Source organism: Podarcis melisellensis (genome assembly GCF_964234715.1).
Source record: "Podarcis melisellensis genome assembly, chromosome: 13".
NCBI classification, from domain to species: Eukaryota; Metazoa; Chordata; class Lepidosauria; order Squamata; family Lacertidae; genus Podarcis; species Podarcis melisellensis.
In genome coordinates, this window is record NC_138545.1 from 54,519,120 (window position 1) to 54,540,783 (window position 21,664).

General features: G+C 47.9%; 1 protein-coding gene across 1 annotated transcript; it reads left to right on the plus strand.

Moving 5' to 3' along the window:
• The first annotated feature begins 404 nt into the window (after window positions 1–404).
• GLTP (glycolipid transfer protein) lies at window positions 405–20,456 on the plus strand. The gene is made up of 5 exons (XM_081886654.1): window positions 405–559; window positions 11,033–11,094; window positions 15,202–15,335; window positions 17,583–17,733; window positions 19,953–20,456. The coding sequence occupies exons 1-5, from the start codon at window positions 457–459 to the stop codon at window positions 20,133–20,135; spliced, it is 633 nt and encodes a 210-aa protein (XP_081742780.1). The 5' UTR covers window positions 405–456; the 3' UTR covers window positions 20,136–20,456.
• The last annotated feature ends 1,208 nt before the right edge of the window (window positions 20,457–21,664 follow it).

Below are 21,664 nucleotides of genomic sequence, written 5' to 3' on the forward strand. Positions count from 1 at the left end.
CGTGTGCATTGCGCTGAACCTGGAGGGGACTTTTCAAAGAGCCCAGAAAGGGCACAAAATGCCCGGAGGCCTGTGGGGAGTTGGCGGTTGAGCCAGGAGGTTGTGCTTTACTTGCAGCCTTGGGCAAGAAGTGAAGCACAAGTCCCGGGGCAAGTCGACTTCCAGGCTGGCGACGGCGGGATGGGAGCCGTAAGCCCCGGGAGCAGCAGCAGCAGCAGCTCTTCCCCCCCGGAATCCTGGAATGGAAGAGCTGGAAGCGACCAGGCCGCCCCGGCAGTGCAGGCACGTCTGCTCCAGCCGCCCCGGCCGAGTTCCCCGCCCCTGCCCGGCTGCGGAGGGCGGGCCGCCCCGCCTCCGCCCAGCTCCGCCCCGGGAAGCGGCTTCTGGCCGCCCGCCGCCTCTCGCTGGCTGCCTGGCTGGGCTCGGCTGGGCTGCGGGCGGCGGGCGTCGGGCGCCATGGCGCTGCTGCTGGAGTACGAGTTCAAGGCGCTGCCGGCCGACAAGCAGATCGACACGGAGCCCTTCCTGGAGGCGGTGGCGCACCTGCCGCCCTTCTTCGGTGAGCGGCGCTGGCTGCGGGCGGGGACCGGGACGGGGACGGGGGCGCGCTGGCACGGCGGGCACCTTGAGCTCCTTGGAGGGAAGGTGCCATATAAATTCATTAAATAAACCTCTTGCGTGCTTCCTCTTGTATTGGGCCTTAGAGTTCGGCCCTTCTGCATCTGGAGGGGCCCGGCTGGCCCAGGTCTCTTAACATCCCTTCACTGCCCGGCCTGGCAGCAGGAGTGGTTTTCTTTTCTTTCCCGCTGGCTTGATGGGCGAATTGCAGACCTGAGTGACATTGTGTGGAACCTGCATGTTAGGAGGCAGTGTATCTGTGCCAAATACTAGGGGCAAAGCAGGAGGGCATCACGCTTGCACCCTGCTCAAAACATCTGGTGGGCAGGTCTCTGGCCTGATTCAGCAGCACTCTTTCGAGCTGCTTGGAGTAAATGGTGCCAATTCAGGGAGTCTGTGCCTCTGTGGACCCCCAGCTCCCATCTCAGTCTCTGCTGTCTCCAGGCAGGGCTGGGAGACCCACGGTCACTCAGTATCGATCAGCTTTTGCCATCCTGGGCCCCTCAGGGTTGTTAAGACTGCAACTCTCATCACCCCTGAGCCTTGACCAAGTTGGCCGGGGGTATTGGGAGTTGTAGGCCAACAACCTCTGGGGACTCCAGGCTGAAGAGACCTGATGTGGACAGCATGAGCCAGAGGGACCTCAGGCCGGACTCGGGGTTAAGGTGGCTTCCTCCGGTGGTGAGGTTAGAGTGCTGGGAGACCAGGGTTTGACCATTTGTCCCGCAGCAGCTTTGGAGCCCTTGGCACGGAGTCACCTGCTGTTTTGTGCTCTGCCTCAGCTTCTCCACTCTAAAAAAAGCAAGAAAAGAAATGATTTAATTTCAGTAGAGTTGTTGTGAGGACAAAGACAGCTGTTACGCAAAAGAAGAGCATTTTATGTAGGAAAAGGGCTGGTGCAGTTCAAAAACAGGATTGTCCTATCCAGTTACTTGGCCAAGGCTGCTCTCACTGCAATGCTGCTGGAGCTTGAGAGATCTTTCAGGTCCACCAGTAGCTGGCATTCAAAGGAATAAAGAGGTGCCATTCAGCTATAATTTCTGCCCACCTCACCTCAGAAAATATATTTCAGAGTTGGAATAGAGTTGGACATCCAAAATGATGAAGGGGATGGAGGGACTCTTCTAAGAGGAAAGGTTGCAACGTTTGGGACTTTGTAGTTTAGAGAAAAGGCGAGTGAGAGGCAGCAGGATAGAAATTTATAAAATTATGCCTGGCCTGCAGAGACTGGGCAGCTAGAGGAAGGTTTTTCTCCCTCTCTCGTAGAACTCGGGGGCATCTGATGGACCAGAGTGATGGAAGATTCAGGCCCGAGTAAAGAATGACTTCCTCATGCAGTTAAACTCTGGAACTCCCTTCCACAGGAGGCATGGCAGCCACCAACTGGGATGGCTTGATAGGAGGACTGGACTAATTCATGGAGGGCAGGGCAATTGATGGCCGGTAGCCAGGATGGCAGTGGGACACAGGTGGCGCTGTGGGTTAAAGCCTCAGCGCCTAGGACTTGCTGATTGAAAGGTCGGCGGTTTGAATCCCTGCTGCGGGGTGCGCTCCCGCTGCTCTGTCCCAGCGCCTGCCAACCTAGCAGTTCGAAAGCACCTCCGGGTGCAAGTAGATAAATAGGGACCGCTTACCAGCGGGAAGGTAAACGGCGTTTCCGTGTGCAGCTCTGGCTCGCCAGAGCAGCGATGTCACACTGGCCATGTGACCCGGAAGTGTCTCCGGACAGCGCTGGCCCCTGGCCTCTTAAGTGAGATGGGCGCACAACCCCAGAGTCTGTCAAGACTGGCCCGTACGGGCAGGGGTACCTTTACCTTTACCTTTTAGCCAGGATGGCTCTGCTCTGCCTCCACAATTGGAGGCAGCAATGCTTGCGAATGCTGGTTGCTGGAAACAGCAGGCGAATGCTGGTTGCTGGAAACAGCTGCTCTTGGGCTTGGGTTGCATCTGGTCGGCCACTGTGGGAACAGGATGCTGGACTCTTTCCTAAGGTTTCCACCTGTCTCTTCTGACAAGTTTTGGCAGGGCCTTTGCCGTGCCCTTGGGCCTGTTGTCACGTGGGGCACCTGCAAAGGTGTGGCTGGGGAGATGAACCAGTGGGGAGGTGGCACCCCTGTCACTTGGGTTACCCAGTTGCCAGCCTGGCCTTATCCTGCAGCTGTGTGTCTGGCAGGGACTCAGCTTTCCTTCTAAATCCAGAGGCTTGATCTTGGCAGCACCCAGCAGCCTCTTTTTCTTGCCTCCAGCCCTACAAGAGAAACAGGTTTTTTAAACGCAGCTGAAGAAATGGCCACCAGAAGGATGCTGCTGGATCCGACCAGGGCACCCTGAAGTCCAACATCCTTTTCTCACAATGGGCAACCAGCCACCCCAATGGAAAGCACAGAAGCACAACAGCGCTATCCCCACCTGTGATTCCCGGCTATAGCATTGTTATAGGTTTTTTGGGGGGGGGGGCTCAGGCTGGATGATACCAACATGTCCCTTCCAATCCCGTGCATGCAGAGTTAGAATCAGTGAGAGGAAACCTACTGATCCAGTTTGACTTGTCTCTTGGCTAAGCTAATGGCCTCAGCTTGCTAGTTAAATACTGCTGTTTACATGTCCAGAGTGGTTGCTCTGCTGCCATAGAGACAAATGGGTGGGCCTTTCCCCACCTCACCTGGCAGATCCTATGTCATTCTAGGATGGAGAACAAGAGGCCAAATATCATAGGGGGGCCCTGAGGTGTGCACAACAATATTATAGCCATGATGGCTAGTAGTCATGATCCTTCATGGATTTGTCCAATCCTGTCTTAAAGCCATCCAGGTTGGTGGCCATGACTGCATCTTGTTGGAGCAAGTTCCAGTGTTTTAAGCTTTAAAGAAGCCTGTCCTGACTCTTCCAACACTGAGATTTACTGGGTAAATCCAATTGATTTTTGTATGACGAGACAGGGAGGGAACCTCCTTTCTGCCTGCCCACAGTCGCCACAAATGTGGGCATTACCTTCTCTTTGCAAAGCCTTTGTGCTTCTGGCTTTCCCAGGGACTGGCTGCATCCCTCCAGACCATGGAAAGGTGCTCTGGACATGCTCAGAAAGGCACCTCCATTGCAGCATGTCCTCTGGGAGCAGCCATTAAGTCCTCCAAGATTCAGGAGGAAGGAAGATTCAGGACAGTGAAAGGGCTTCTGCACTCAGTACATAGTTAAGCTTTGGAATTTCTCCCACAGGAGGCTGCAAAGGCCACCAGCTTGGATGGCTTTAAAAGAGGACTGGACAAATTCATGGAGGAGGAGAGGGCTGCCGGTGGCTCCTAGCCATGGCTCTGCTTTGCCTCCACACTGGAAGGCAGCAATGCTTTCGAATACCAGTTGTTGGAAACCACAGGATGTCAGGGGGCTGTCAGGAAAGGCAGGTTCATCCACAGGTCAGAAGGAAGACTCAATGTGAAGTCAGCTTTTTTATTCCCAAAAGGAAAACGCAGCAGAGTTCACCCAGGCTCAACTTCCCTAGTTGAAGACATTGCTGGGACTGGCGTCTGGCCCTCCTTTGCTCTCCAGCCCTCTTCCTCCGGACCCCTCCCAAGCAACTCTAGCAAGAAGGAGGGATCCCTCTCTAGGCCTGTTGCTCAGCAACACACGGCTCTTCATGATCTGGGTGTCAGTGGAGGAGGAGAGCTTGCTGTAGAGGGACTGGCCAACTTCTGTGAAGCTGAGGCAGCGTCCGGCTCCTCTCTCTGCTCTCTTTCAAACTGAGACCCTTGGCACCCAGCCCTGTCCTGGAATGGCTTCCCTGGTTCATGGGGTCAATAACCAGACCCCATCTTCAACACTGTTCTTGAGCTAAATGGTATCCTTCTGAGCATGCACAGAGTATCTTTCCGCTGGAGTAGCCACAGTCTGGAATTGTGGGGTGTGCCTTCTGGGCTTGGACGTATTTTCCTGTGATCCTGAGTATTACATGGCACAGTCTGTGCACCTAGATATCTTTATTTTTCAGGAAGGATTATTTGTGGGTGGGGGGCAGTTGTCTGTTTTTCTGCCTTCTGGAGATGCTGGAGCAGCTCCTCTGAACGGGGTTTGTCTAAGGAAAATCTCTGTGTTGAGGCCATGGGGTAAACTGAGAAGTTGAGCAAATGTTTGCCAAGGAGTCGCTGAGCGCTTTGTCCTGGCTGGCTGCACTTCTTGCCACCAGTGATCAAAATGCGCCACGTAAGGAAAGTGATCGCTGGCTTGTCAAATAAGGAGCGCACTTTCATAATGGATGTAACTGGAACTCTTTGCTCCCTGGGCACCTTGGGCTGATTATGTTTTATGCGCTGCCTTCTCACTGTACCAGCCTCAGGGTATCTGTTGAGCGGAGCTGTCAATTGTTAAAAAAATAATAACCTTAAATTCATGAGAGCCAGAGCTCATGAAAGGTCCTAATCTGGGAAGGGATCAAGCTGGGGACCAGCTCAGAAGGCTGGGACTCAGGAACAATGAAGCAGGGTTCTGATATGTATATCCAGGCCCACTGAGTAAGTACGGCTCAGCCCTGCTCACCTGGCGGATTCTCTGCCTCTCTAGAGCATTTTTAAACAATGGAAAGAAGGCAGTCCTCTAAGAGACAGGACACAAAAAGGAAAAGCAGGGAGGGGGAAAGCAACACAGCTCCAAAAAGGAGATTCGTAGTTCTTATAATGGCCAATTGTTAAGCACACAGTTTGGGAGGTTGGTTGAGTGCAAGAATGTAAAACTGAATTGGAGCAGCCTGTGGAAATTGCCTTACTTTGGGTAAGGAGTCATGTTGAACTACAGAATTCAGGCCCCCCCCCCCCGTGCAATGGCTTTGACGCCAAATGGAGCATATATGTTTGGCGATCAGGGGATTTGATCCCATCTAGCGGCAAGGGAGTGGCAGAGGCAATGATCTGGCTTGTTGGACCAGCGCCCTGCCCTGCCCTGGCTCTCCCGTGAGTGTGGAGCAGTGACTGGCTGCTCTTTCTTCATGCCAGACGTCTTCTTGAGCAAGGGCTCCTGCCAAGTGCTGCACCCTAGAAGAGAAATCCGCTGTGGCAAATCCCAGACTTATCTTTGCCTTCCATCTGCCCAGTGGCTATGCAGCTTCTTCTTCTGGGAGCTTTGTCAAAACTTGAAGGATTCTCCCCAGGGTGGTTTTTTGGGGGTGGGGAGAGGATAGCTTTCCATTTAGGGTGATCTGTTGCTATTTCATAAAGCGCTTAATGAAAGTTCAACCTGCTCTATGAACTTGATTGTGGTCCGTATGAGGGCATAAGGATCAGGCCTGCTGGATCAGGCCAGTGGCCCATCTAGTCCAGCAGATGCCACAAGGAGAAGCCCGCAAGCAGAACCCCGGGTGCAAGAAGACCTCTCCGCTCCTGTGGCTTCCACAACTGGGATTCAGAAGCATTGCTGCCCCTGAATGTGGGGGCAAAGCAGAGCTGTCCTGGCTGGTGGCCACTGAGAGCCTTTTCCTCCTCTAGGAATTTGCCCAGTCCAGGCTGGTGACCCTCCTTCCTGTGGGAGGGAGTCCCTTAGTTTAACTACGTGCTGCATGCATAAGTTAATCTCCCAACACTGAGGTTCCTGGGCTGTCCATGAGTTGTGGTGCTATGAGAAACTTTTCTCTCTCCCCTTCCTCCAGGCCAGGCATAATTTTCTACACGTCTATTGTGTTGCCACTTCCTTGTCTTTTCTCTCCTCGCAACAGCCCTGCCATGTATCACGCTTCCATTTTTACACAACTTTAAGCTGCATTAATCTGAGGTAGCCCTCCAGCGTACCTGATGGTGGTCCGTAGTGTGAACGTTAGGAGGAGCTTGACAGCACTTGGGATGCTGGGATAGTTTCACAGATTCTGCACACGGCACCTTTTCCTCTCCCACAAATAAGATAATGTTCATGCAAAGCTACCCAAGACACTTCTTCTGTTTTGATGTAATTCTGAACCCTTGGTGGCTGTATATTTTGGAATATACAGAATATTTAAAAAACCTCCAGCTGTTTTGTAGAGGCACAAAGTGGATCAGCTAATCCAGCCCCTGCCAACCTGATACCTCCAGATATTTTGGACGACAACTCCCATCGCTCCCAGCCAACACTCCAGATTCGCAAAGGCGGACCAAATCTCTGAAACGTATGAGTATGAATGTGTATATAAATGTTAGAATCCTAGTTTGTAACCATAATTAACGTAAAGTAGGGGGATAGTACAAAGGAGTGGACCAGCTGTTGACAGCCATCTGTCTTTGGAGACCATGGAGTGTGCCTCTGGGGGTGAAATACAACTGCTATGTTTTAGGGATCATCTTAGGGACTCCACTCTGGATTTGTACTCCTTGTCTTTTTCTTCTCCCAGAGATGTCCCCTTAGATGGGCTCCTTTCTCAGGTGGATGAGCCCCATTTGCCCCTCTCTTCCCTCTACAACAAGGGCAGAAACCACCCTCTTGGCCATTGGATCCACCACGGGTCACATCTGCTCAATCTGCCAGAGCCTGTCTTGGCATGCAGGGGAAGTCCCTAATTCTCCAAGGGTTTGAGAGCCATCAACCACCCTCACCTGGTTTAGCTGGCCAGTCGAGGCTGTGGCTGCTGTCGCATGCCAGCAGCTTCTAGGAGCCCCAGGTGAGAGCTGAGTATTGAGTGGGGACCCAAGATGAGCAAACTACCCCACCAGAGGTACTATCCCTCCCCTAACATCCCCATACATCCTGGAGTGGACCAAGGGAGCGTATATTTCTGGAAATTTGGTGTGGAACTCAAAAATATCCTATAAAAGGTTGAGACTTCACTTGGACTGTCTCCTCCAGGTGGCATGTCTGCTTGAGAGTCTGGCCATTGTTGTGAACCCCAATTTGAGCTGGCTGCTCTTCTGGACTCTGTAGGCAACAAGGCCTTTCCCGGTTTCTCATTCCAACAGGTGGAAAAGTTGGATAATCATTCAGGGTCACAGAAGATCCCAGTCGTCTTCCTCTCGTCCTCCTCCCTCCTGCAACCCTTTGCACTCTACATCTACATGCTGCCTGACCGGCTTGATGAAACAGCAGCTGCTGAAAATCCTGCTGCTCAGGTTCAGGCCCTTTCTCTGACCTAGTTGGCTCTAGGTGCAGGCACCTAGGCGTGGGGGTGGAAGCGCGTCTCCCCTTGGGCCAAATTAGCAGGTGACTCTTGCAAGGCTGCTGCTCTGCCACTCAGCCAGGGCTCTTGCTCAAGTTGCTGATACACTTGCCTGCAGGCAGGTATTGTGTGGCCGGAACCAGAAAGGCAAGAATGTTGGGTCTGTTCTTGCATCTGGCTGATGGGAAGGTGGCACTGAAGAGCAAAAGCTCTTGGGAACTGTTAGAAGGTTGGGCGGGGATTGTCTTGCCATCTGGCCTTCTGGGGTGCTTTGGACTCCCCCATAGGCTGCCCGGATGAGGCCAAAATTCAGTGGCAGAGCAGCTGCCTTCATGCAGAATGTCCCAGGTTCAATCCCCTGCTTTTCCCTGTTCGGGCCGCGAAAGACTCCTGCCTGAAAGTGCAGACAGCTGCTGCCATCCTGGGCAGACTAATATCCTAAGCCCATCTAAGACAAACATCTCCTGTTTCTATTTAAAGCAGCCCTTCCATTCAGAACCACGAAGACCCACCGGACTCTCGCTTCACTGTAGCTGAGGTGGCACGTGGAGCCGGCTGCTTAGTCATTTGTTCATTGCATTTATATCCCACCTTTTTCTCCCAAGGAGCTCAAGGCAGCGTCCAGGGCTCTCTCCCTCCTCACTTAATCCCCACCACGACCCTGTGGTTTGCCTGGGAGGCTGTGAGCAGCCCAAGGCCATCCAGGGAGCTTCATGGCTGAGTGGGGGTCTGAAAGCTGGTCTCCCAGGTCCCAGTCTGACACTCTAACCATTGAGCCACGCTGCTTCACATGGGCTTTGTATCCAGGTGGGGCTGACAGGGACACCTGCCTGAAACTGTAGAAAGCCCCTTTCAGACATGATAGATTGCAGTGGGGGGGGGGGGACCCACGGCTGGCCAGGCGGACGCCAACTCCCATTCATCATCCCTGACTACTAGCCATTCTGGCTGTGGCTGATGGGAGTTGGAGTCTGAAGCATCTGGAGGAGAGCACGTCGGCTTGGGGATCCTGACCCCCACCTGTAGACACTGGGCAGGGCATCAGAACTAGGCTGGATGCCCATTTCCCCATTGATTTGGTGAACGATGGCGAACACATGGATGCTAGACACAAAAATAAGGGCTGCTTCTTTCCATGGCTGAGGACAGGGATGGGGAATCTGTGGCCGCCAGGTGTGCCAAGCGCCAGCTTAGTGTGGGGTTTGACTAGCTGACCCTTGGGACCCCTTCCAACTCGTTCACCAGAGCCATCGTGGCCAGTGGGACTTGTAGCCTGGCAACATCTGGAGGGCTGGAGCTCCCCCCCCCAGCACCACTGGCGATGCAGCTAGTGGATCTGTGTTGAGAGACATCCCCCTCTGACCGATTTCATCACTCCAGAGAATGCTTTCGACAGACAATCGGCAGGCTTGTTCTCTCCTGGGCTTCACAGTAGGAGCTATTATGTTAGGAAATGCATTATAAAAGCTCTCTTTGCAGCCCCTCCCCGCAAACCCCCTTAGTCTGATCAGCTGTACAAAGGCTGCTTTGAGAGCCAGACTGCTTCTTATGGGTATGTTGGTAAACTGGTTCACTTGGCATCTAGCAAAATGTTTCTCCCTCCAAAACTGTATGAATACCTGACGGCTTCATAAACTGATGTGAGCTGTGAAGATATCACAGGGTTGGGGGAAACTGTGGAACTCTTCGCGACTAGAAACTGGCCAACAAAACATTTTCTGGAAGTACTAAAAGGCTGTTGGCACTGACACTGAATGCGTGTGTTAAGCTGGTACAGGGTGTGGGCGCATCCAACTTTATAACGTTTGGACTGTCTCTCCAAAGAGATCAGGCTGTCATATGTCTGGTTTTCCTTTCTTATTATCCCCACAACACCCCTGCAGTGTCAGTTGGGTTGAGAGAAATTGATTGTCTAAAGTCGCCCTCAAAATTTCGGCCCCTGACCACCTCCCATGTGCATCATCTCTGGTTGGATTAGATGACTTTTGCAGTTTCTCCCAAATTAAACAGCTCAGGACCACAAGATCTCCCCATATAAACCTCCCTGGACTCTGTGTTCATCCTCTGAGGCCCTTCTCAGTGTGCCTCCTCCACGGGAGGTCCAGAGGGTGGCAACGCCAAAACGGGGACTTTTCTGTCCTGGCTCCCCATTTGTGGGGTGCTCTCCCCAGAGCGGTCCGCCTGGTGCCTTCTTGACATATGTTTAGGTGCCAGGCAAATCTTTCCTCTTCAACCAGGCCTTGGGCTGATTAATACATCCTTTAAAATGTGATTGTGGGTGGGGGTTGTTCTTTTGTTGTTTTGTGCTTTCACCTTGTATTTTTATCTTCTGAGCTGCCCTGAGATCTTTTGATGATGGGTGGTATATAAATCTATTAAATAAAAAAAATAAAAAAAATATGATCCTAGGTACCTCTCCTTGGAGACTTTCACCCCTCCTGATACCTGGTTCCATTGACTCTTGCTTGCAAGGCATTTTTATTGAAGTTCAGCCAGAATCTCCCTTCCCGAGTTTTCACCTTTTTGTGGACCAGAAAACTAGTGCAAACATGTTGCCCCCCTCTTCTCACGTGCCCCGTAATTAGGGGGTGGTTTTTTTAAAGGAAACAGTTTCCTTTCTTCTTACCCCAGTAAGCAGGAGTCTAATGTTGGGTTAAAATTTTGTTTTATAATGTATAGAAAACAAGAACAGTTATAACGACAGGTGAAAATTGAAAGACGAAAAACAAAACTATAAAAGAGGCACGTAGAAGAATGAGTACAGTTGCACATGGGATAAAATAACAAAGCCAGGAATTTTCTGTTTAGCTGTCAGTCACATTGAATCCTGAAATTGTAGAGCAGGTTTCTTTCGTTCAGTGTGGGGCTCAAACCCATGACCTAGAGATTAAGAGTCTTGTGCTTAACTGACTGAGCTATCCCAGGAGCAACCCTCGTGGTCCCTTCCAGCTCTACAATTCCAGGATTCAATGTGACTGACAGCTAAACAGAAAACTCTCTTAATATAAAAGGGTTTGCTTATCCTGAGCCACCATTGGAAAGTCAAGAATATTCATGTTGTTCAATTGTCAAGTTTGGTTCAGATTTGCCAGGCTTCTGACGAGGGCTGTCTTCAAAAAGATGCCCATGTAATAAATGAATGCCAAAGCATATAAAAAGTGCCTGGAGGTTATAGTCCTTGTCAAAAACTCAAATGATGTGTGATTTTCTTCATTATAGCTATAGTCCAGTGCCTAGTGACCGATTCTGGGCTCCTTTCCGTGGCAGCAGTGGTTTGTATTAACGCCAGGCTGCTCCTTTTCCTTTCAGATTGCTTGGGGACGCCCATTGTGTATGCGCCAGTCAAAGCCGACCTCTCTGGGAACATTAAGGTAAGGAAGGGCCTGGGTGCCTCTTTGGGAGAGGCTGGCCAGTCAAGTGGGAATTGCCCTGCAATGGGGGGCAGAGCCGGACCCCAGCCCAGGGGGAAGCAGCTGCTTTGCTGGCAGGAGGCTCCAGCAGGGCCAGAACTCGGCTTGCTGTCACCCAGGGCAAAGACCCAGTTTGTCACATTTGTTCATAAAGGGCATAAAAAGTAGTTTGAAAGAGGCTGGAGAAGCGATAGTCTTTCCAAATACTAAAACTGTCTGTGTATGTATCTGGCTTTCATTCAACCTTAAGTAGATCTCCTCAGAGATCATTTGAGGACTTCTAAGAAGTATTATGACTGTATGATATACTACAACTCCTACTCCTACTCCTTTTTTTTAGTTTTTAAATACATCTTTACGCTATTGGTTTAAAATACAATCTTACAATAAAGGTAAGTACAACAAAGTTAAGCACAGAAAAGAAAAAAAAGAAAAAAGGAAATAAATATTCTCCACATCAAAAAGTACAAAAAGTTTAAAAGTAACAAGAAGAAAAAAGAAAAGAAAAAAACAATTAAAAGTACCAGATATTTATAAATCATGTCTTATCCAATAAAGTCTTCTGTGAAAAGTTTCCAGTTGTTCTCATTATGCTTTTTCTGTTATCTTGATTTTATCACACAGTTTGTTTTATATCTTTTTCCATATATACCTCTAAGATATTTATTCCATTTATTTATTATACACAAATATCATTCAATTCTGCTAGGATGGTATCATTTTTACAATATAGTCTTACATATTCCTTAAATATTTTCCATTCTCCGTATACTTTTTGATTTAAGGTTCCCCTGACTTTTCCACTCAGCCTTGCTAATTGGAAATACTCTATCATGAGTGTCTGCCATTCTGTTATTGTTGGTGTTGTTTCCATTTCCAACTTCTGGCCACTAGTATTCTCACAGGTGTGATTGCGTACATGAACAGTGGTCTTGTGTTTTGCTTAATTTCTATTGGCAATATTTCTAATAGGAAAATCTCCGGCCTTTTTTTAACAGTGAATTTAAATAATTTCTTAAATTCATCATATATGTTGTTCCAAAATTCACTTATAATTACGCACATCCACCACATGAGATAGTAAGACCCTATCTCCTTTTTGCTTCGCCAGCATGTTGGTGAACTACCTTTGTACATTTTAGCAAGTTTTGACAGGGTGTGATGCCATCTGTAAAGAATCTTCATGGTATTCTCCCTCAAGTTATAACATGATGTAAATTTAATGTCTTGTTGCCACAGTCTTTCCCACTGCTCCATATAGATATTATATCCAAAGTCTTGTGCCCACCTTATCATTGATGTTTTTACCTGCTCCTCTTTCACTTCCCACTCTAAAAGATATTCATACATTCTTGATATATACTTTCCTTTATTATATATTAATTCTCTTTCAAAAGTGGAAGTTTCTTTGGCAAGACCTTCTTTCTTATCTATACACAATTTTTGATTTAGCTGGAAATACTGTATCCAATCAGACAGATGGCATTTTTAAAAAGTTGGCTTATCTTTGTCCGATTCTAGTAGTATCTGGTAGGTGGGCCACACTCCCTTCATGTTTTTCCTTTTAACTGCTATTGCTTCCGCTGGAGATGTCCACAAAGGTATCTTTGGTTCCAAAATTCCTCTATATTTACTCCATATCTTATAAAGTGATTTCCTTATTACATGGCTTAAGAAACCTTTGTGGACCTTCACCTTTTCGTATATTAGATTGGCGTGCCACCCAAACCAGTTGTCGTGCTCCTCAAGATCCAAAACATCTGTGTCTTTTAATGTAATCCATTTTTTTAGCCATACTAATCCTGCTGCAGCATGGTATAATTCCAGATCCGGTAATCCAAATCCTCCTCTTTCCCTTTTGTCTATCAATACCTGATGTTTAATTCTCGGTTTATTTCGGTTCTAGACAAATTAGCTAATTCCTTTTTCCAATCCTGGAAGCATTTCATTCCTCCCAGAATTGTTAAAGTTTGAAACAAAAAAAAATCATTTTTGGGAGGATGTTCATTTTTATTACCGAGATTCTTCCCAAAAGGGAAAGGTGTAATTTAGTCCAGTTTTCCAAATCCTTTTTTATGTCTTCCCATGTTTTAATATAGTTATCTTCGTAGAGATTTATATTTTTATTTGAAATCCAAATCCCCAGGTATTTAGCCTTATTTTTAATTTCCAGACCATTTTTTTCTTGTAATTCAGTTTTCTCCTCCTGTGTTCGATTTTTGGTCAATAACTTTGTTTTCTGGTGGTTTATCTTCAGGCCCGTTAATTTCCCGTATTTTGTAAGTAAACCAATAGCTGCTGGAATACTTTGATTTGGATCCTGAGTTGTTATTATATCATCTGCAAATGCTCTGATTTTATATGATTTCTCTCTGATTGTAATTCCTTTTATTTTTCCTTCTTTCCTGATACTATTCAGCAGCGGTTCCAAGGCTAATATAAATAACAGGGGTGACAAGGGGCACCCCTGTCTGGTTCCTTTAGTTATAGGGATATTGTCTGTTAGATTACCATTTATTATTAACTTTGCTTTTTGTTGTTCATATATTGCCTCTATTCCTTTTCTGAATTTTGTTCCTAGACCCATAACCTCCAATTGTTTATTAATGTAATACCACAAAACATTGTTGAATGCCTTTTCTGCATTGAGTAATAATAAGGCAGCTTTTAAATCATTTTTGGCTTCTAAATATTCTAAAATGTCTACAATGTTTCTAGTATTGGCCAAGATTTGTCTTCCCGGGAGGAACCTGGACTGATTTGGGTGTATAATTTCATTGATGGCCTCCGTAAACCTATTTGCCAGTATGCTGGCAAAAAGTTTGTGATCGCAATTTAATAGTGATATTGGCCTATAGTTAGATATTGACTGTGGGTCTCTCCTACTCCTACTCCTTATGATAGAAACTGTGATAATAATCAGGCACACACCAAAGACTTAAGTCCTATTGAACTCAGTGGGAGTTACTTTTGAGTAAAAGTGCTTAAGATTGCAGTATAAGACCGCAGAATCTTTACACAGTTACCTGGGAGTAAGCTCCATTGAATTCATTGGGACTTCTGAGTAGTAAAGGCTTGCAGTTTAAGGCTCTAAATAATAAAATAAAAGAATAAATCCGCCACAAGTTTCCTTAAAAAAATTGCTGAATAATTTAAAGTGGATTGGCTACACTTTCCTTCCAAATTACAGGAAGGGATAAATACAAAGTGCTTTGTATATCAGCATCACATTTCTTTCATTACAGGTATTTTATTTTCAGTATAAAGAGGACTCAGTTTTTGTAGCTGATTGTACGCACCAGTGCCCTCTTTATATATTCTCATGGTGTAAACATGTATGTTGTCCTCTGAACCCAAACACACACACAGAGAGAACACAAACACATAAGCAAGCATTACTCCAAAGTGCTTCTGTTCCCAAAGAGGGCAGGAGGTGGTGTTCTGATCTCTTCACCGCTTTTAATTGATCTCTGAGATGTTGAGGGAAACAAAAGAAGGAAGAAACAATCAAAGCTTCCCCTTTTCAACTTTGCTTGGAGAGCAACCTTCTCCAGGATTTCTCTTTCGCAAACAGTTCCAAAAACAGGCATGGGGAAAGGGGAAGGAGGATCTTTTTCCAGGTTTTTTTTGCATCCCCTAGCAAATTAGCATCCCTCTGGTTCTCAGCAGCTCCGGATCCACTCTATGAAAGACTCTCCAGAGCCGCAAGGAGGGGCCGTGGTCAGAGGAAGCCCCTGCAAGCTGGGAACCTCAGTGGTGTCCCTCTAGGCTTCATCCAGGGATGAGACTCTGGCTACCCCCCCCCCCATTAACTTCGGCCCTGGTTTCCAGGTTCAGTCGTCCCCCCCCCCCCGGGCATCTTCTTAAAAACATTTTTAATTACATGTTGAGAATTCAAAATTGGTAGCAACCACTGTCTTTCCCCTTGGTCCTCAAAACAAAAGTGAGATGTACGAGGGAGATGGTAGAAACAAAGAGAGCAAAAATGACTCTTGGTTTTTTGCTATTTGTCACCTGTGCCGCGTTCTCTGTGTTGTTGAATTGACCTTTCGTTTGGTTCTATTTCAGAAAATACGAGCTGTTTACGAATCGAATCCAACCAAGTTCAAAACACTGCAGAACATCTTGGAAGCGGAGAAGGAGATGCATGGAGCGGCTTGGCCAAAAGTTGGGGCAACCTTGGCACTCATGTGGCTGAAAAGGTGCCTGCGGGTTGGAGGGTGGTGGCTTGGAGGCCTCCCTGGCGCCTGGGGGGCTGACGGGATGATGTAATGTGGTCACCCAACAGCCTCTGCCAAACGAATAATCCTCCAGAAGATTTCATCTCGCTACTGCTCTCCGTCCCAGCAGGAGAGCCATGCTGGCCGGGGCAGATGGCAGTTCTGGTCCAAAAGACCCGAGAGGTACCAGCAAACCCTGAGCTATGAAAATGCAACAAGGAGTCGGGGGGAATGGCCGAGGCCCTTGTTTCCTCCCCACCTGGGTGTGGAGTGCCAAAGGGAAAGACAACATTTGGCATCATAGAGTTGTAGAGTTGGAAGGGACCCGCAAGAGTCATCTAGTCCAGCCCCCTGCAATGCAGGAATCGCAGCTCAAGAATCCCTGGCAGGCAGCCATCTGAGTTCTGCTTTAAAACCTCCAGTGGAGGAGAGTCTTTATTTACTCTGCAAAATAATTTTATTTATTTCATGAAATTTATAGACTGCTTGATTGTAAGAAGAAAAACCTGAAAGCAGCTTACAAGAAGAATAAAACAATACAATTGTCAAAAAAAGCAATTGAAAACCAGCTATTTAAAACTTTCAGAAATTACTGTATTTTTCACTCTATAAGACACACTTTTTCCCTCCTAAAAAGTAAGGGAAAATGTGTGTGAGTCTTATGGAGCGGATGCTAACAGGCATGCTGACAGGGCTTCTCCCACCTCGTAGAAAAGCCCGCAAGAGCTATGCTCCCTTTAAAGAGCGTGCGGCTCTTGGCTGGCTTTTGCGGGAGGTGGGGGAAGGGACAGAGGGCAGCTTAGCCGCGCTCAGCCTCTTCCAGGCAGGGGGAGCCTTCATCCCGCTGCCCGGGAGAGGCTTCGGCGGTTATCCCAGAAGCCAGAACAGCAAGAGGCTATGTCAGAAGCCAGATCCCTCTTGCTGTTCTGGCTTCTGGGATTCAGAATATTTTTTTCTTGTTTTTCTCCTCCAAAAACTAGGTGCGTCTTATCGTCTGGTGCGTCTCATAGAGCGAAAAATACGGTAATTTAAACTGATGATAAAGCTAGAAACAGGTTGAAACACATGCCAACATTCTGCATCGCTAGATAGTCTTGCCTAAACAAAAACATTTTTAGCCAGTGCTGAAAAGAGCATGGCAAAGGCAGGGAGTTCCAAAATGTGTTTCCTGCCACAATATGATCCAAGCTTTAGGGGAGAGTGGAGGATGAGAATTGGCAGGAAAACATAGGAACAGAATTGTTGGTGTGAAGTCTTTAATCGGGATCAATCTCTGCACAAATACAAAAGAAAAATGGTCTCAATATACTATGTACTGCCTGTGGTGGGAAATGTTAGCACCCGTGATTAAAACCATTTCACTGATAACCTGTCCCCACCCCCCCACCCCCATTTTGGCAACTTTATTAGTATAGATGGGTGATCAGTTGGAGTGTAAAGAAGCACTAATAGTGACACAAGAATGAAAAGAAATACCGATAGTAAAAGGATGGTTTGTAAGAATCTGGAAGGTAGCTGTGATGCATCAGCTAGGAAGGGTTGGATAGATAGATATAAATGATACTATGCGCATAGAGGTATTTGTTATAAGTAAAATAAAACAAATTATTATTTTAATCCATTTCAACCTGCTGTTGAACACTGCTCAACGCTGTGCGCTTCTTCAAGGCTTAGTAGGCTGAGCTCACCTGTTCACTCTGTTCCTCTGCCCACCCCCAGCATGCAGCCAGTTTAATCTTTGTACCCCAGAGCACTCCTGCTTTGAATGAAAACAATCAAGTTTTCAGTCCTTGGTCCAATTTCACTTCTTTTGCGAGAGAGACCAGGACAGGGCTGGGCTTCAATCCCACCAGGGTCTCCAGAGGATTCCAGCTGCTCTGTTTTCTCCACTATGAAGGAAGCTGTGCTGCTCTCGTTTTTTGGGAGGGGATGATGGTCATTGGCTTGTTTTTGTTTTTGTCTTACGATGCATTTTGCATTCTCATTTTGTATTTTTCTGTTGTGAACCACCCTGGGATGGTCTGACGGAGGGCGGCATACAAATAACAGCCACTCCCCTCAGCCTCGGCCAGTGGAGCCAGCGGTCAGGGGCAGTGGGAGTTCTAGTTCACAACAGGCCTGTTTTAAGTGGCAAAAGGTCCGGGTGCTGTGTTTCCTGGCGGTGCCTGGCAGGTGCCTCTCACAGGGCAGGTGTCTTCCCCCGCCTCACCTGCCCCGTTTCTCCTGCAGGGGCCTGAAGTTCATCCAAGTTCTGCTGCAGAGCCTGTGTGATGGCGAGAGGGACGAGGAGAACCCAAACCTCATCCGGGTCAATGCCACCAAAGCCTATGAGTTGGCACTGAGGAAGTACCATGGCTGGATGCTACAGAAGCTGTTCTTGGTGAGTGGAGCTCACAAGAGCCACCCAGCTGAGCCAGCCTGATCCCAAGGGGCTCCGTGCCTAATTTTATAAGCTTCCTGTCATGTCGCCTCTCACTCACCTCTTCTCTAAACTACAAAGCCCCAAACACTGCAGCCTTGTTTCATGGGGGAGGCACTCCAGCCTCTTGGTTGTTTGGGTGGCCCTTTCCTGAACCTTTCCCAGTTCTGCAGTCTCCTGTTTTGTGGTGAGGTGGCCAGAGCTGTGAGGTAACCAGAAATGATAGCTGAAGGAACCTCCTTCTTCTGAAGCAGTCTCTCTTTGAATGCCAGCTACGGGGGCAGGGAGAGCTACAAGAGATGCCTTGGCTGTGGATTTGCCCCAGAATGGTCTGGTTGGTTCCTGTTGGATGCTGACTTAGATGGGTCTTAAGGAGAATCCTGTTGGACATCCCATTGCTGACTGTGCTTCAGGCTAGGAAGGCTAAGAGCCACTGACTAACCTGTTCTCAGTGCAGAAATCTAACCCAGAGTTATACCTGTTTTGCATTTTGAAGGAATTCCGCACTAAGTGAACCTGAGTCTTGCACCAGGAAAACAAGGTGAATTCTGCCATGGGCATAATTTCCCCCCACCTGTGTGTGTGTAATTCTGCTAGTCACTAGGAGGGGTGACGCAGCACAAGGTGCTGAGGAAATCCAGGAAATCCAGCTCCCCTCCTCTCCTTCCTCACTTCTCTGGTTCCTGAGATTTTAGCTGTTGTTCTACACATGCTTTCAAGTCTTTCTTGCTGGTCATGAGGACTGAAATTCTCACAGCATTGGGCCTCCCACCCGCCATCCATTTCTGTGCTTGCCAGTTGCAGACATGCCCAGACATCCAGGAGCAGAGAGTTCCCTAGATGTGCATTCACCTGATAAAGAAGTACTCCCCCCTCTTTTTTATCTTTTTTTCTTAAACAAGACAAAACAGTAGATCATCCCTAAGGGTACTGTATGTTGGTCTGCTCTCCATGTTGTACAATATTTATTTTCCACTGCAGTTCAGGTGGGGTGGGTGTTTAACTCCAGGCGGTTTTGCCACACCTTCCGTCGTCTGACTGGGTTGGCATGTTGGCACTTTTCCTGGGGAGGATGAGGGAGGGCAGCCCTGTGCATTGGTCTTCTGGGCGAGGAGGGCAGAGATAGCTCAGGCTTCATTCACACCAGACGTTGAAAGCACAGTCCAAAGAATTCTGGGCACTGTAGTTAGTGAAGGATGCTGAGGGCTGTTGGGTGTCCCCTGTTCCCCTCAAAGAGCCACAATTCCCAGGGTGGTTCAACCATCACATGGAGCTCTGCGAATGTAGGCCTCTGAGGGGAATAGGAGTCTCCAAACACCTCTCAGCAACCGTGCAGACCACAGCTCCCAGAATCCTTTGGGGGGAGCCATGGCTGTTGAAGTGGTCTGAGACTGCTTTAAATGTATGATGTGAAGGAAGCCTCACTCTGAACATGACAAATGAGTGCAAAGCTAAAGAGAGGGATTCACATCCTCTCCAAGGGTCCTGATTTTCCAGGGCAGTCCCGGAATTACTGAAGCCATCCCGGTTTCTGATTTGGTCCTGGAATGCCCTGCTTTTCCTTTTCCCTCCCCTCCACATCTCATATAATAATTAAAAGTGGTGTGTTTATGTGTAGGTGCAAAAACAGTCCTGTTTAAATGGACAATAAAATTCCTGCACCCAGTGAAGGAAATGGTGAAGCTGGCATACGAAGCCCTGCCTATAATTTTGAAGGAAAAGGTCACCAATCCACGTTAAATTCTTGTCTGGCCATGCTTCAGCAGCTGCTTTAGGGAGGAAAGAGAGGGCTGGCTTGGGGGTGGGGGAGAGAGAAGCCTACTGGCTCCTCAAAGAGAGAACTTTTGCCTCCCTTTCCCCCCCTTAAACTCCGCCCTCCTGCGTCCAGTTAGCCACCTCCTTCCACACGCGCACCCCACGCACGCTCCTCGTTCCTCCAATGGCAATGGGTAGACCACCACCAGTTTTTTATACTGGGGAGTAGATCGCAGCCTGTTTGAAGTTGGAGATGCCTGATCTAGTTCAGCCTGTTGTGATGCGGGCATGTGCAGCTGTCCCATCTGGGGATCAAACCTGCAACCTTGGCGTTCTCAGCGCCCCGCTCTAACCAACTGCGCTAGCCGGAGTTTCTTGCTTCGTGTGACTTGGGTTTATTCTGTCTCTCTTTTGTCCTCACCCAGGGCTCTGTGTATGCTCTCCCTTACAAATCGGATTTGCTGAAAGCCCTGGAAAAAGGCAAAGAGGTGAAGGAAGAGGAGACCTTAGAGAAGATCCACCAGTTCCTCTCCAAGGCGACACCCATCCTGGATGCAATCTACGAAATGTACACAAAGATGAATGCTGAACTGAGCTACAAGGCTTGACCAAGCGCCTCCCTCTGCCCCACCCGCTTCCTCCAGCAGATGGTCTCCTGGTCACTGTGAGCAGCCCCTCCGGCCAGTTTCAGCCTCCGGAGAAGCTCAACTTAGAAATGCGTTTCTACCGAAACTGAAGCAATACAACCTGGAGATCATCTCCAGGATCTTCCTGAACCTTTTGTCCTGCTCGTTCAAGAGCTTAAAAAGTATTTTATAATCTTTATCTAACAGATTTATTTATAACCAGTCTCGGGAAATGAGGGGCACCTGGCAATAAAGCTTAGCTAAGTGGTACTGTATTCCATATATATATATATATATATATATATATATATATATATATATGCTTTCGTAGATTTTCACGGGTACAGGAATGCAGGTTTTGGTGTCCTCGGGTGTCTTCCCGTGTAAAAGTTGGGGTGTCTAGGCGACGTTTCGACGAGGTCGAGTGAGACCTCGTCGAAACGTCGCCTAGACACCCCAACTTTTACACGGGAAGACACCCGAGGACACCAAAACCTGCATATATATATATATATATATATATATATATATATATACACACATATACACACACACTCCTAATATTTTATAATCTCTGTATATTTTGGGATTCCTGTATAGTTAGATGCTTCGATGGTGCAGCAGGTATGGCTGTTTGTACCTGGTTTTTTGATGTGCTGACTGAATTAGGTGTTTCTCCACAACAGATGCCAGCAAAGTGTGTGTGTGTGTGTGTGATTTGCACAAAGAAGTAATAATGAAAACCAGCCTTCAGTTACCTTTCTTGAGTGACATTTTTAATCTCACCGGAGTCGAAATATTTTCTCACTCCTTTTTGCAACTGTTTACTTCAGGGATAACTTCTCACCCTTTGAACTACCTGCAACCTGCCTCCGTTCCCCACTTTCCCCATTGTTGCCTTTTCAGATACAGTGGTACCTTGCAAGACGAATGCCTCGCAAGACGAAAGGGTTTTTCATTTTTTGCGTTGCTTCGCAAGACGATTTTCCCTATGGGCTTGTTTCGCAAGACGAAAACGTCTTGCGAGTTCGCTTCCTTTTTCTTAAAGCCGTTAATACCCAGCGAATCCGCGCTCCGCAAGATGAAAAAATCACAAGACGACACAACTCGCGGAACGAATTCATTTCGTCTTGCGAGGCACCACTGTATCTTGGTTTCTGAGGCACAAGAACCATCTTAGGCCTTAAGTGGATCACTGCTCATCCAAGCCTTATATTTTCATCAAGTAGCAACAGAGAAGACAATAAAATAAAATAAAGTCTGATGTGGGGAGATGTGTGTCTGTGAATTTATTTGTAGAGTTGAGCCATGCTCACACATTTAAGGGGCTAGGATGCCATTTTAAACAGTCCTGGCTTCCCCCAAAGGATTGTGGGAGCTGTAGTCTGTTAAGGGGGCTGAGAGCTGGGAGGAGGCCCCTGTTCTCCTCCCGGAGCTTCAGTTCTCAGACTTCTCTGTGAAGAGGGATTGACTAGGGAGAAGCCATGACTATTTAAAGTAGTATCATAGTG

Excerpts from the sequence above, each read along its gene's own strand:
- GLTP (XM_081886654.1), top strand. The coding sequence starts at position 457 with ATGGCGCTGCTGCTGGAGTACGAGTTCAAGGCGCTGCCGGCCGACAAG. Across the intron at positions 11,095-15,201 it reads ACCTCTCTGGGAACATTAAG|AAAATACGAGCTGTTTACGA; the intron begins GTAAGGAAGGGC and ends GTTCTATTTCAG. Across the intron at positions 17,734-19,952 it reads TGCTACAGAAGCTGTTCTTG|GGCTCTGTGTATGCTCTCCC; the intron begins GTGAGTGGAGCT and ends GTCCTCACCCAG.